At 45.5% G+C, this 15,324-nt stretch overlaps 1 protein-coding gene across 3 annotated transcripts in view; it reads right to left on the bottom strand.

The window, feature by feature from the left end:
• The window catches only part of USP42 (ubiquitin specific peptidase 42), a 57,688-nt gene extending 42,660 nt beyond the window's left edge, over positions 1 to 15,028 (bottom strand). For 2 of the 3 annotated variants that reach the window (XM_030932182.1, XM_030932181.1), the window contains exons 1-3: positions 14,903 to 15,028; positions 7,881 to 8,130; positions 4,137 to 4,337 (exon numbers count right to left, since the gene is read on the bottom strand). In XM_030932182.1, coding sequence (XP_030788042.1) covers positions 4,137 to 4,337; positions 7,881 to 8,121 — 442 coding nt within the window. In that variant the 5' untranslated portion in view covers positions 8,122 to 8,130; positions 14,903 to 15,028. The remainder of the gene's footprint in view (positions 1 to 4,136; positions 4,338 to 7,880; positions 8,131 to 14,902) is intronic. The other variant, XM_030932183.1, reaches the window with a different exon arrangement.
• Between the last annotated feature and the right edge of the window lie 296 nt (positions 15,029 to 15,324).

The raw sequence follows: 15,324 nt of genomic DNA on the forward strand, positions 1-15,324 counted from the left end.
AAAGATGAGGTCTCACAATGTTGCCCAGGCTACAGAATAACTCGGAGAAAGAACAAAGTTGGAGAACTTACCTGGTTCCAAAACTTTTTTTTTGAGACAGCGTCTTCATTCTGTCACTCAGGCTGTAATACAGTGGTGCAATCATAGCTTGTGGCAGCCTCAAACTCCAAGGCTCAAGCAATCCTCCTGCCTCAGCCTCCCAAGTAACAAGGACCAGAGGCATGAGTTCCTAGATGCAGCTAATTTTTTTTTTTTTTTTGTAGAGACAGAGTCTTGACATGTTGCCCAGGCTGGTCTCAAACTCCTGGGTTCAAACAGTCCTCCTGCCTCGGCCTCTCAAAACACTGGGATTACAGACATGAGCCACTGAAGTTGGCCACAAAACTTTAAAATATATAATAATCAAGCTATTGTGCTATGGTGTCAAGATAAACAAGTGATCAGTACAACACAATAGAATCCAGAAATAGATCGTATTTATACAGTTTACTGATTTTTTTTCTTCTGTCTCTGGTGCTTCAATCAACTGATTTTTGATAAAGGTGCAAAGACAATTTAGTGGCAAAAGGATTATCCTTCCAACAAACGGTACTGGAAAAACTGAACATCCATGTGCAAAAAAATAAACTTGCTCCATCTTCACACCACAAACAAAAATCAACTCAAAATGGATCACTGACCCCCCCAAAAAAAGCTAAAACTGTAAGACTTCTAGAAGAAAATATAGGAAAAATATTTGTGACCTGTAGGTAAGCAAAGACTTTTTTTTTTCCGTGAGACATGGTCTTACTGTCACCCAGACTGGAATAAAGTGGCACAATCACGGCTCACTGCAGCCTCAACCTCCTGGGCTCATGTGATCCGCCCACCTCAGTCTCCCAAGTAGCTGGGACTACAGGTGCACACCGCTAAGCCCAGCTGATTTTTGTATTTCTTATAGAGACAGGGTTTCACCATGTTGCCCAAACTGGTCTCAAACTACTGAACTCGAGCCACCAGTCTCAGCCTCCCAAAACAGTGGTTTACAGGCATGAACCATCACACCTGGCCTAATTTTTTATTTTTTTATATAGAGATGAGTTCTCCCTATGTTGCCCAGGCTAGTCTTGAAATCCTGGGCTCAAGTGATCTACCTGCCTCAGCCTCCCCAAGTGCTGGGATTACAGGCATGAACCACGCACTCAGCCAAGATTTCTTAAAACACCTATAGCACAATGAATAAAAAAAAAAAAAAGGGCCGGGCGCGGTGGCTCAAGCCTGTAATCCCAGCACTTTGGGAGGCCGAGACGGGCGGATCACGAGGTCAGGAGATCGAGACCATCCTGGCTAACACGGTGAAACCCCGTCTCTACTAGAAAAATACAAAAAACTAGCCGGGCGAGGTGGCGGGCGCCTGTAGTCCCAGCTACTCGGGAGGCTGAGGCAGGAGAATGGCGTAAACCCGGGAGGCAGAGCTTGCAGTGAGCTGAGATCCGGCCACTGCACTCCAGCCTGGGCGACAGAGCAAGACTCCGTCTCAAAAAAAAAAAAAAAAAAAAAAAAAAAAAAAATGAAATGAAATTTCCCAAAACAAAAAATGCACTATTTAAAAGACGCGGAAAAGAATCAAAAGACAAATCCTAGCCTATATAATAAAAGACTTATATCGAGAATATATAAAGAACTCTCTAAGCTCAACAATAAGAAAACCACCAGTTTTCAAATGGGCAAAAGATTTCAACAGGCATTTTTAGCAAAGGAAATATACAGATGGCAAATAACCACATGAAAAGATGTTCAAAAACAAAAACAAAACAAAAAAGAGGTTCAGCATTATTCGTTATGAAAGTACAAATTAAAACCCCAACAAGATATTACCACACTACACACCTATGGAGATGGCTAAAACTGAAGAACACTGACCACCCCAAGTATTGGGAAGGATGCGGAGCAAATGGAAGCGTCATTCACCAGGGGTGGGACTATAAAACACTGCAATCCCTTTTGGAAAGTTTGGAAGTCTCTTAAAATGTTAAAGTACACACCCGCCCCAGGACCAAGCCATTTTACACCTAGATATTTACCTAAGAGAAATGAAAATATGTCCTAACAAAGGCTTGTTTGCAAACGTTCATAGCAGTTTAATTTGTAATGGCACAAAGTGAAAAATGACCCAGATGCCCATCAATAGACGAATGGAGAAACAAACTGTGATCTAGTCATAAAATGGAATCCTGCTCAACAATACGATGAAGTGATGCTACATGGCACAAATGGAATAATGTTGAAGGAATTATGCTGAGTGAAGGAAGCAAGATAATATAAGAACATATACTGTACAATTCCACATAAGCAACATTCTAGAAAATATAAACTAATTCATCTCTAGTGACGGAAAGCAGATCAGTAGTTGCCTAGCAGGAGTGGATGAGGGTGGGGAAAGGATGGAAAGGGTGATTTCAAAGGGGAATCAGGGAACTTTTGAGGGTTATGAACATGTTCATTATCTTGATCTTGATGCTAGTTCCATGGGTGTATACAGATGTCAAAATTCATCAAATTATATATTTTAAATATGTGTAATTTGATATATATCAATCACACCTCAGTAAAGCTGGGAAAAGAGAGACAGAAAGAGAGGGAGGGAGGGAGGGAGGGAGGGAGGGAGAAAGGGAGGGAGGAAGCAAGCGCAAAAACTACCAGTAGCATAAAAGATAGGCACCTAATTCTGGACACCGGGAGCTTCTGAATTTTGTCTTGGTCCTCTCTCTTGCTGTCCAGGTGCTAGTGCTGGGTTTTCATCCACACCCTACTTTCATTAAGCGCAAAAGTGATAGGAAAGCTGTCTGTGGGGAATGAATTATGGACTTAGAAAGAGAGAAGATGAGGGCAAACAGAACGTTCATTCTGTAATTTAAAACCCCTTGGCATAACAAACACCTCTAGGTAGGTGGTGAGATTCTAGGTGATTTTTCTTTGGTTTCTTTAAATTTTTCTGTACTTTCCAAATTCTTTACAAGCATTACTTGGCTCTTTGGAGGAAAAAAAAAATCAGTTTTAAAAGAACCAATTTATATTCTCCATTAAGTAAAGAACCATTCAAAAAGAAACCAAGGATTTTTTTTTTCTTTAATCCTAGTAACTAATGAATAGCACCAGAACATACACACATGAATCTGAGTCATTAATTTAGATCAAAGAACAGGGAGACTGCATTTATAAAGAATGAAGGATATTTACAACATATGGAGAAGGCCAAAAACCTCAAAAACGGATGTTCCAAATCCTGAAGGTTGATAGTCAACCACTGAGTTGGCTTCCATCTAATTAAAGACATTTTAATAAGTTTTAACTGATTTCCTGCCATGTAGGTTGAAGATGAGGTTCTCAAATGCTAAAGGGAAAGTCTAGTCTGAATTCCAGGAGGTTGGGGGCAGTGGCGAGAAACTCCCTCTTCTCTAAGGCTTACAAGCCTGTAAATGAATCGAGCCTTCCAACATGGTATAAATGCCAGGAGAGGCAGGATTTCTTAACTCTGCTTGTCCCAAGCTGCTGGCATCCGACTTTTGTTGTTGCTGTTGTTGAGACAGGGTCTCTTTCTGTTGCCCAGGCTGAAAAGTACAGCAGTACAATCACAGCTCACTGCAGTCTCAACCTTCCAGACTCAGGTGACCTTCCTGCCTCAGCCTCCTGAGTAGCTGGGACCACAGGTGTGTGCTGCCACACTAGACTTAATTTTTTTTTTTTTTTTTTTTTAGTAGAGAGGGGGTCTCACTACGTTGTCCAGGTTTGTCTCCAACTCTTGGGCTCGAGTGATCCTCTCTCCTTGGTCTCTCAAAGTGCTGAGATTACAGGTGTGAGCCCAGCTAATGTCAGATATTTCTGTCACTTTTTTTCAGTAAGTGTAGAAAACCAACAAGGAGTTCAGAAATGCCAAAAGCTGATAAAATGTTCCTTTTTAAATACCTTCACAGGTCCAATTAGGTGCAAAATGTTTTTTAAGCAACCTGAATACCAATAATGAGTTCTCCTCCTTGGTTTCTAAAAGAATAAACCAACTTCTTAGTAATCATAGCACTCTTCACTTTCATTTCAGAGGAAAAAATGAAAGTAGGTTAGCATACCACAACACTACAAACACAACACAGAATACTTACATGTTTTAGAGTGTTCATGTGAGAGCATGTAATTGGCGAGAGGTGGTGTGTAAGTTAAACACTGCAGTGCTGCATTGGCAAAACAGGTATTGCCCAAATTCTGGAGCCCAGCTCCAACTCTATGATTTTGCTGCCACTTAAGACAAATCTTCTCAGATGGGAAAAGAACTTTCTGTGGAGGAGCAATGCCATCACCTAGGGCTAGAAAAATAAACAAGAAAGAGTCAGAAACCAAGCTTTGCATACTGAAGCTAAATAAATAGTAACACTTGGTCAAACCTCAATCTGTTCAAGATCCGTAACCTCATGACCAGCCTGCCTGAAATACAGGGGGAAGAGGGACATTTTAAACGACAGAAGCCAGAACATGAGAAATTTTCAATAATCTGGTTTTCCAATAAACAAACTGCAAGGACAGAAAGGGGAGAGGGTTACAGATTAAAAGAAACTTGAGAGATATATCTACCAAATGCAAAGCGTAGACTTCATTTGGATGTTGCTCTGAACAACTGCTTAAAAAATACATATATATTGGCCGGGCGCGGTGTCTCAAGCCTGTAATCCCAGCACTTTGGGAGGCCGAGGCAGGCGGATCACGAGGTCAGGAGATCGAGACCATCCTGGCTAACACGGTGAAACCCCGTCTCTACTAAAAAAATACAAAAAACTAGCCGGGCGAGGTGGCGGGCGCCTGTAGTCCCAGCTACTCGGGAGGCTGAGGCAGGAGAATGGCGTAAACCCGGGAGGCGGAGTTTGCAGTGAGCTGAGATCTGGCCACTGCACTCCAGCCTGGGCGACAGAGCGAGACTCCGTCTCAAAAAATAAATAAATAAATAAAAAATAACACAATCAATAGAAAGAATGAGATAAATTTGATTGCTTGTAACATCTGCCATGGATGCAAATTCAGTGCCACCATCACTGTCCTCCTTGTCAGCTCATGTAGGGAGCCCTTACTAAGCCAAATGGTTGCAATTCTAATGGTTGGTACCTATGTCATCCCTATTTTACCACTAAGGAAGCGGGCTTTGAACTTAGGCTATCAGGCACCGCTGTACACACTTGTGAGAAGACTACCTGTGACCTAAAAAGGTTTTATCCATTTTGAAGATTATCAACAGATCACTAATAACTAAGTATGACAATGGAACTCAGCTGAAGCTCAAGAAACACCTATTTAGGAAAGTTGAAAATCATCAATGGTAAGACTAATTTTTCAAAGGCTTTGGCAGTCCCCCAGTGTTCTAACAAAAGGCTGAGACTGGGCCGGGCGCGGTGGCTCACAGTCTGTAATCCCAGCACTTTGAGAGGCCAAGGCAGGTGGATCACGAGGTCAGGAGATGGAGACCATCTGGCTAACATGGTGAAACCCCGTCTCTACTAAAAATACAAAAAATAAGCCAGGCGTGGTGGCGGGTGCCTGTAGTCCCAGCTACTTGGGAGGCTGAGGCAGGAGAATGATGTGAACCCAGGAGGCAGAGGTTGCAGTGAGCCGAGATGGTGCCACCGCACTCCAGCCTGGGTGACAGAGCGAGACTCCGTCTCAAAAAAAAAAAAAAAAAAAGGCTGAGATGCCATGTAGAATCATTCTCCATTTGAAGAGAGATATTAGTGGTTATTTAGGCAGGCATAGGCAGGCTGCAGCTTGGTGGGGAAAGGAGAGCAAAATTAGGACAAGAAAAAGGATTCTGTGGAGAATGAGATGGGAGCCCCAAAAAAGGGCAGAGGGGGGAGATGTGAGTTAAGTCCTAAGAAGAGAGAGGAGTCCAAGCAACATGACAGGAGGTTGAAGGCCGTGGAGAAAGAGGTCCTGTGGGAAAGTGCTGCTGGAGAGAAGCCGAAGGACTTTCCACCTCTACGTGCAACATTCGATTAGGTTGTGTTTCACAATATAAACTTCCCCCTACCCAAAACTTTCAGCAAGCCAAACTGCAACACCCATGCCCACATCACAATATGAAACTTACTGCTGTCTGGGCGCAGTGGCTCACACCTGTAATCCCAGCACTTTGGGAGGCCGTGGCAGGTGGATCATAAGTTTGAAACCAGCCTGGCCAGCATGGTGAAATCCCATCTGTATTAAAAACACAAAAAATGGCCGGGCGCGGTGGCTCAAGCCTGTAATCCCAGCACTTTGGGAGGCCGAGACGGGCGGATCACGAGGTCAGGAGATCGAGACCATCCTGGCTAACATGGTGAAACCTCGTCTCTACTAAAAAATACAAAAAACTAGCCGGGCGTGGTGGTGGGCGCCTGTAGTCCCAGCTACTCGGGAGGCTGAGGCCAGAGAATGGCGTAAACCTGGGAGGCGGAGCTTGCAGTGAGCTGAGATCCGGCCACTGCACTCCAGCCCAGGCGACAGAGCGACACTCCATCTCAAAAAAAAAAAAAAGGCCGGGCGCGGTGGCTCAAGCCTGTAATCCTGGCACTTTGGGAGGCCAAGATAGGCGGATCACGAGGTCGGGAGATCGAGACCATCCTGGCTAACATGGTGAAACCTCGTCTCTACTAAAAAATACAAAAAACTAGCCAGGCGAGGTGGCGGGCGCCTGTAGTCCCAGCTACTCAGGAGGCTGAGGCAGGAGAATGGCATAAACCCGGGCGGCGGAGCTTGCAGTGAGCTGAGATCCGGCCACTGCACTCCAGCCTGGGCAACAGAGCGAGACTCCGTCTCAAAAAAAAAAAAAAAACAAAAAACAAAAAAAAAAAAACGCAAAAAAACTCACTGTTTTAAGAAAGTTTACACATCTGTGTTGGACTGCATTCAAAGCTGTCCTGGGCTACATGCTCTAAGCCAAACAACGATCTAACTAGGAAATTCTACTGTATTTCAAATCTTCATGTCCTCAAATCCAAAAGTCTTGAAGTACCAACTTAAAATGTTAACGTCTCATTTATCTGGATGAGTTTTAACAAATGTAACCACATTTGTATCATCATAACAAATGTAACATTTGTGTTACATACTCTCTTTTTTTTTATTTTTTATTTTTTCTTTTTGAGACAGAGTCTTGCTCTGTTGCCCAGGCTGAAGTGCAATGGTGCGATCTCAGGCTCACCGCAACCACTGCCTCCCAGGTTTATGCGATTCTCCTGCCTCAGCCTCCCAAGTAGCCGGGAGTACAGGCACACACCACCATGCCTGGCTAATTTTTGTATTTTTAGTGGAGACGGGGTCTCACCATATTGGCCAGACTGGTCTCAAACTCCTGACCTCAGGTGATCTGCCTGCCTCGGCCTCCCAAAGTGCTGGGATTACAGGCGTGAGCCACCGTGCCTGGCCTATCTGCTCTCTTTCAAAGAGCTTTATTACTACGAATGATTTTTAACTGCCAAGAGAAAAACAAAAACAAAAAATCTGGGTAAAGTTCATTTGTCAAAAGACAACCATTTTACAAAACATCTTCAAAATTTGTAAAAGTCATCTACTTAGGGAACTAGAGTAACTACTGGTTAACAAGTTAATGTAATGCTTGTCCATCTCAATTCTCACCAAAATAAAGTTTATCCTTAAAAAAATTGGAATAAAAGAAATAATATTCTAGTAACAAAAACAATCTACCTTGTTGTCAGTCAAACACGAACAAGTAACAGGAAAACAAAGCCCATCGAGTAATGCAACTCTGCTGGCTACTCAGGTGGCCTCATGCCGTGCAAAATAAGCCCCTCTCTGAAACCACCAAGCCACCAACAGCATTTACACAGGAGTTTCTGGCGATAATTCTCTCTTTTGAAAAACAGTACCTTGATCCTTTTGTGGTGATGGTTTTGATTTATCAGGTACAGATGAACTTGAATAAACTACAGCACCAGGTACTGGTCCTAAAGAAAGTGTGTGATTTGACACATCATTTAATGAAGACACAGCACCCCAGCTGGCAGAACCTGCATCCATGTCTCCAGGTGAGACTGCCTCAGAGCTGCCAGGCTGATTCTGATAGGCTGATGGGTCTGAAGATTCAGAAGCTTTGTCAACTATGGTCATTGTTCAACTCTGCAAAAGAAGAAAAGTATATATTTGCTTCATCAGGTGAGAAAAGCAATCTCCTTACCCTACCACTAGATCTTGGAAAATCACTCCCAGTCATTTTAAAGTTATTTTCAAACATATCACCCAAATACAAAAACAATAGCACTTTCTAATGTGTTTGTAATAATCTCCTCGGGACATTTAGCATCATGATAATCTGAATGTCAACAATCTTTATTTTAAAATCTTCAGTGAAGTATTTGATTAGAAGAATTTCTCATTTCATTTCATGTCCCCTAAAAGTCTGGCATTTCAGTTTATAATTAGGCATTTCCATTTTCAATTCTATTTATTTACTAAGTACCTATATTTTCCTTCTCTACTGCTTAAAACTAGAAAAATTATACACAGAATACAGACGGGCGGATGACGAGGTCAGGAGATCGAGACCATCCTGGCTAATACGGTGAAACCCCGTCTCTACTAAAGAATACAAAAAAAAAAATAAAAAAAATTAAAAAAAAAGAATACATTTGACTAAATCTTCAATTTGAGTATAATACCTCAGAGAAAAGCATCAACTACACACAGAAAATCTAGACTTAACTTTGTGCTTAAAGTGCAAATGGCATCAAGTGAAATACATAACATTTTTAAAAATTACAATTATAGAGATCTCACCTTTAAAACAAACCATTTTTCCTAAGAGGCTCGTTTATATGGAATGTATGACTTTTTAAATAAAACCCATAAGCCATTACTGACATCAAACTCGAACACAAATATCTGTTACGAAAGGACTTGATTATAATTTTCTCTCTGAGTCCTATTTTAAAATATTAGGGCTAACACTAATTGAGCATTTTCTATGTGTTGGGCACTGCATCAACTGCTGGACATACATTAACTTGATTTTCATAAGGAATCTATGAGAGATCAGACAGAATCCCCAGGGCCTATAAAATGAAGCAACTGTGACCCCAACCAGCCAGCAACCAGTCAGCAACTGGGACTGAGAGCCAGGTCCAGCATTCCCAGCCAGGCTTCCTTCTGGTTATGCCACCTTGTCAAAAGAATGCTGTTAGGGATATTTCTGAAACTGCCCAACAGCAGCCACATCTACATGCCACTCCTGTGTAGAACACTTTTCAGGAGGCCGGGCGCAGTGGCTCGCGCCTATAATTCCAGCACCTTGGGAGGCCAAGGGCAGATCGCTCGAGGTCAGGAGTTTGAGACCAGCCTGGCCAACATGGTGAAACCTTGTCTCTACGAAAAACAAATTAGCCGGGCATGGTGGTACACACCTGTAATCCCAGCATTTTGGGAGGCCGAGGCAGGTGAATCACCTGATGTCAGGCGTTTGATACCAGTCTGGCCAACATGGTGAAACCTCATCTCTACCAAAAATACAAAAATTAGCCGGGCGTGGTGGCATGTGCCTGTAATCTCAACTACTCGGGAGGATGAGTCAGGAAAATCACTTGAACCCAGGAGGCAGAAGTTGCAGTGAGCCAAGAACTCACCACTGACATCCAGCCTTGGTGACAAAGCAAGACTGAGTCTCAAAAAAAAAAAAAAAAGGCCGGGTGCGGTGGCTCACACCCCTGTAATCCCAGCACTTTGAGAGGCCAAGCTGGGTGGATCACTTGAGTCCAGGAGTTTAAGACCAGCCCACCCAACATGGGGAAATCCCATCTCTACTAAAAATATAAAAACTAACCAGGCGTGCTGGCGCAAGCCTGTATTCCCAGCTACTTGGGAGGCTGAGGCAGGGAAAATTGCTTGAACCTGGGAGGCAGAGATTGCAGTGAGATGAGATCACGCTACTGTACTCCAGACTGGGTGACAGAGCGAGACTCTGCCTCAAAGAAAAGAGAGAAAGAAAAGGAAAGGAAGAAAGAACACCTTTCAGGAGTGGGCCAACTGCCCATAGCACAACATTTTAACGCCTGGACTTAGCACTGTCTGACCTAATAACCTCTCCAAACACCCCCTCTGTCACGTTCCCACCATGCTGAAACCTTTTTTTTTTTTTTTTTTTTTTTTTTTTTTGTCACTGCTCTCTCTGGGCTCTGCATACGCTGTTCTTTTCTCCAACTCTTTTCCATCCTTCCACCTCCAGCCAGTTCACACTTCCACTTCTCAATTTACAATTTACTTCCTCTGGTACACTTTCCTTGACACTATCATTCCCCCAAGACTGGGTTAGAAACCCCTCCTCAAGGGCCCCCCACAGCACCCTGTGCTGATTTCTACGGCAGCGTGCTGGCATCTACTCCACAGCTGTTTTACTTGCTGCTCTCTACCATGTTCTTATTCACATCCTCTAACCTGGTATAGAGAAAGCTTTCCATACATGTGAAGAACAACTTGATGAGCAAAGTCTGGAAACAGAAAACTACTAGCGTTTGCTTTTAGCACCAGCTTGTGCTGAGTGATTTACATACAGTATCTCATTTGACCCTTAAAAAACTCTGGAGTAGAAATGGCCTTTAAAGGCAGGGCGCGGTGGCTCAAGCCTGTAATCCCAGCACTTTGGGAGGCCGAGATGGGCGGATCACGAGGTCGGGAGATCGAGACCATCGTGGCTAACACGGTGAAACCCCGTCTCTACTAAAAAATACAAAAAACTAGCTGGGCGGCCGGGTGTGGTGGCTCAAGCCTGTAATCCCAGCACTTTGGGAGGCCGAGACGGGAGGATCACGAGGTTAGGAGATCGAGACCATTCTGGCTAACACGGTGAAACCCCGTCTCTACCAAAAAATACAAAAAAAACACTAGCAGGGCGAGGTGGCGGGCACCTGTAGTCGCAGCTACTCGGGAGGCTGAGGCAGGAGAATGGCGTAAACCCGGGAGGCGGAGCTTGCAGTGAGCTGAGATCCGGCCACTGCACTCCAGCCCGGGAGACAGAGTGAGACTCCATCTCAAAAAAAAAAAAAGAAATGGCCTTTAAAATTTGTTTTTAAAAAATATTGAGGCTGGGCACAGTGCCTCACACCTGTAATACCGGCACTTTGGGAGGACAAGGCAGGTGGATCACGAGGTCAGGAGATTGAGACCATCCTGACCAACATGCTGAAACCCTGTATCTACTAAAAATACAAAAATTAGCTGGGCATGATGGCGCGTGTCTGTAGTCCCAGCTACTTGGGAGGCTGAAGCAGGAGAATCGCTTGAACCTGGGAGGCGGAGGTTGCAGTGAGCTGAGATTGCGTCACTGCACTCCAGCCTGGCGACAGAGCGAGACTCTGTCTTAAGAAAAAAAAAAAAGGGTATTGTGAAAGTACAAAAAAGTATTACCCATGCTATGAAGTACGGATAATAAAATACCCATGTACTTTCCACACTGGCTGCTCACAATAACTTTCTGGGGTTTTTCTTTTTTGTAGAGACAGGGTCTCACTATGTTGCCCAGGCTGGTCTTGAACTCTTAGCCTCAAATGATCTGCCTGCCTCTGCCTCCCAAAATGCTAGAATTACAGGCATGAGCCACAGAGCCTGGCCAAATTTGTTTTTTAAAAGCATCAATTTTGTTGTTTGTAATTTGTTTGTTTTGTTTTGTTTTAAGACAAAGTCTACCTCTGTCACCCAGCCTGGTATGCAATGGTGCCGTCATGGCTCACTGCAACCTTCTCCACCTCCTGGGTTCAAACAATTCTCCTGCCTCAGCCTCCCAAATAGCTGGGACTACAGGTGCGTGCCACCACACCCAGCTAATTTTTGTATTTTTAGTGGAGCTGGGTTTCACTATGTTGGCCAGGCTGGTGCAATTTTTAATTAGGGTCAGATTATTACTAGGGTAAGATTATCACAAAAAAAAAAAAAAATCTTAAAGTTTCTGAACTCAAGTAGAAATAGAATAGATGTTTGTCAATTTCAACGAACTAAGAAAAAAAACTGAATTGAAATTTTAAATCAATAAAAGGTAGCTGACCCTCAATCAGGAAGAAATCCTGAGCCTTATCCTCCAAATACAGTTTACATTTTTCCTCATCTAACAGTTAAAAGAAATTATGAAACAGTGTGGAGACAGAAGAAAAAAATGCAGGAAGAAAAGAAAGAAGAGGCCAGGCATGGTGGCTCACGCCTGTAATCCCAGCACTTTGGGAGGCCAAGGCGGGCAGATTACCTGAGGTCGGGAATTCAAGACCAGCCTGACCAAAGTGGAGAAACCCCGTCTCTACTAAAAATACAAAATTAGCCAGGGGTGGTGGCGCATGCCTGTAATCCCAGCTACTCAGGAGGCTGAGGTGGGAGAATCGCCTGAACCCAGGAGGCAGAGGTTGCGGTGAGCAGAGATCGTGCAACTGCACTCCAGCCTGGGCAACAAGAGCAAAACTCCATCTCAAAAAAAAAAAAAAAAAAAAAAACGAAGAAGAAAGCCCAAATAGAGTTATAAGAAATATAAGAAAAGGTTAATCCAGCCTTATTTACAGTAACACTAAACAGCAGCAAAAACCTTGATTTTCAGGGGATAAACATACCTTCAGAACAATCACTAACAAATGACCAAAGAAAACCATTTTACTTGCTCCAATTACCTTTTAGAAGGGACAAAAGCTTCTTAAGTGAAAAAAATTTAAGGAAAGCACAATTCAAGTCATCGTTAACCACACAGCATTGTAACTGTGGAAAAACAAACCAAAACTACCCATTTGTCTTCATTTGTATCTTCGGCCAATGAAGTCTTGACCTAAAACCACCAGGCATCAAACCAAACTCCACCTGCTACACACATAACCTTTCTTGAAGCTAAACAATGTTATGTAGGACTTAAGATTCATATGCTTATGTGTTCTTCACTTTCAGTAAAGCTTCTAAATATTACTGTTAAAAATATCAAGACTTTTAAGCAACATCTTCTGATAATATACAAAAGTTACAAGAGCATTAAAAACAACAACAACCACCACCTACAGGTGGGGCATGGTGGCCCAAGCCTGTAATCCTAACACTTTGGGAGGCCAAGGCAGGAGGATGGCTTGAGCCCAGGAGTTCCAGACCAGCCTGGGCAACAGTGTGACCCTGTCTCTTTAAGAAAAATAAAATAAAATAAAATAAAATAAAATAAAATAAAATAAAATAAAATAAAATAAGCTGGGTGTGGTGGCGTGTGCCTGTAGTCCTACCTACTTGGGAGGCTGAGCTGGGAGGACTGCTAGAGCTCAGGAGGTTGAGGCTGCAGTGAGCTACAATTGTGCCACTGCACTCCAGCCTAGGCAGCAGAGGGAGATCTTGTCTCAAAAAAACAACACGAACATGAATCGAGGTTGGATCTGTGTGGGGGAATGAGACTTCACAAGTGTTTCCTTTGCTTTAAATACTAGTCTTTTACTCAAAGCCTTAAAATTCTCAGTCTCTTACATGGTATGTCTCCCTTGTTATCAAACGCTAGAACGCATTATTCTTTTTTCATTTGTAAAAAGTTACACCAGTTACACACTGTGGCACTCTACATACATTGAGATAATAATGTCAACACACTTAAAAAGAAACTGTTACACTCTGCTTCTTCGTAAACAATGTAATCCACGTTCTTGTAGCATTTCCGTTATAAGAGAAAACACACACGCTTTAAAAAGACAAAACCTTGACCTTAATTATACTTAAGTAAACAAAACGACTGGCCTTAAACTTTACAAACCAAATACTTACTGTAGACTTGATTCAAAGATACAGAAAAGAAAGTGAAACTGATCCTAATTTAAAGCACATAAGTGAAACTGATCATTCATATCCCCTAGGCAATTTGAATGAGTAACACAGTAAAAAGAATTAGGTTTAAAATTTACAACTCTTCAAAACGTTTCCAGAGGCCACCAAAATGAGAACCTAGGATTCTGTGGTTACCTTGAAAAGGAGGCGTTAACTAGTTTCTCAAACAGTTTTGCTGTAAGGGTATTGATTTTACATAACCAACATGTTTTCTCATAAACAAGTGACCCCACGGCCTCCTAAGAGTCATTCAACAAAAGTCATCTCCACTGCATGCATGTTAGAGGGGTTAAAGTCCTAGATGGGAAAACCTTTCCTGTCCAATCTTCATTTCCAATATCTGCAACGGATCCCCTGTCCCAGGTAAGTAGGCTCTTTCTGCCTCGAAGATAAAAAAGGCTAGGCAGGCACACATGCTTTTGGGGACGCGCCGCCCGGCTTCTCCTCTCCCTTCGGGGTGGCCGCTCCGCCCGGCGTGGGCACCTCGGACTCTCCGCGGAGCAACCAGGTGGCCAGACCCGGGGAGAGGGCGACCAAGGTGGGAAAAGTTTGTCTCTATTAGGGATGCAGTGGGGGCGGGGAAGCCGGCCCGGGGCTCTGAGGGGGCTCCGGAGCTGGAGGTGGCAGCCACGCGGGGGGCGGCGGGCGGGCCGGGGACGCCCGGCTTCGCGGTCAGCGGCCAGCACACGCCCACCCCGGCCGCCCCGAACCTCCCGCCTGCCTGCCCGGCCCCCAGGCCGAGGGGGCGGGCTGGGGCCGGGTGGGGGTGGGAGCGCAGTGTCCATGGCAACCGGGGGGCCCAGCCTCCCCGCGCAGCCCGGCTACCCCGGCGCCCGCCCGCCGCGGCCGCCGCCCCCTCCCCAGAGGCCTGGCCCGGGCGGGCGGTGGCGCCGCAGCCCCCAGCGCGGCGGGGTCCCGGGCGGCCCGCGGCTGTGGAGGGGAAGGCGGGCGAGGGGCCGCGCCAGCCCCCGGCGGGCCGCGCCGGCTGAGGGGCGGCCGGGCCAGCGGCTGCCCAGTCGAGCGGGGCGCTGCGCGGGCCCCATGCTGGCCTGCGGCGGGTGGGAAGGAGGCGGGAGCTTACCTGACCCGGCTCGGCGCTCGCTCCATCCCCCTCGGCCGCCGCCGCCGCCGCCGCCGCACACAGCCCAGCCGCCCGGCGGGGGACAATGACGTGCCTCCATCCGGGCACCGCCGCCGCCGCCTCCGGGTCAGCGCCGCGCCCGCCGCGCCCCTCCGGGCCGCCAGAGGGCGCGCCAGGGCCGCGCCGGAACGCGCCGCCGCCCAGGGGCCGTCGCACAAGAAGCGCGGCGCGCAGCTAACAGGCACGGCGAGTGTGGGAGGGGCCGTCGCCCAAGAGCCGTGGGTGAAGGCCGGCGTAGCGCGTCACCAGAGCGCCAGTCGGGCCGGCGGAGGGAGCGCGCTGATTGGCTGGGCTGGCCGCGCGTCTGCGCTCCGGGAAAAGGGCTTCTTCCGCCCTCTGTTACCCTGAGCAGAGCCGGACGG

The sequence above is a fragment of the Rhinopithecus roxellana genome, chromosome 6 (genome assembly GCF_007565055.1).
Source record: "Rhinopithecus roxellana isolate Shanxi Qingling chromosome 6, ASM756505v1, whole genome shotgun sequence".
In the NCBI taxonomy this organism is placed as follows: domain Eukaryota; kingdom Metazoa; phylum Chordata; class Mammalia; order Primates; family Cercopithecidae; genus Rhinopithecus; species Rhinopithecus roxellana.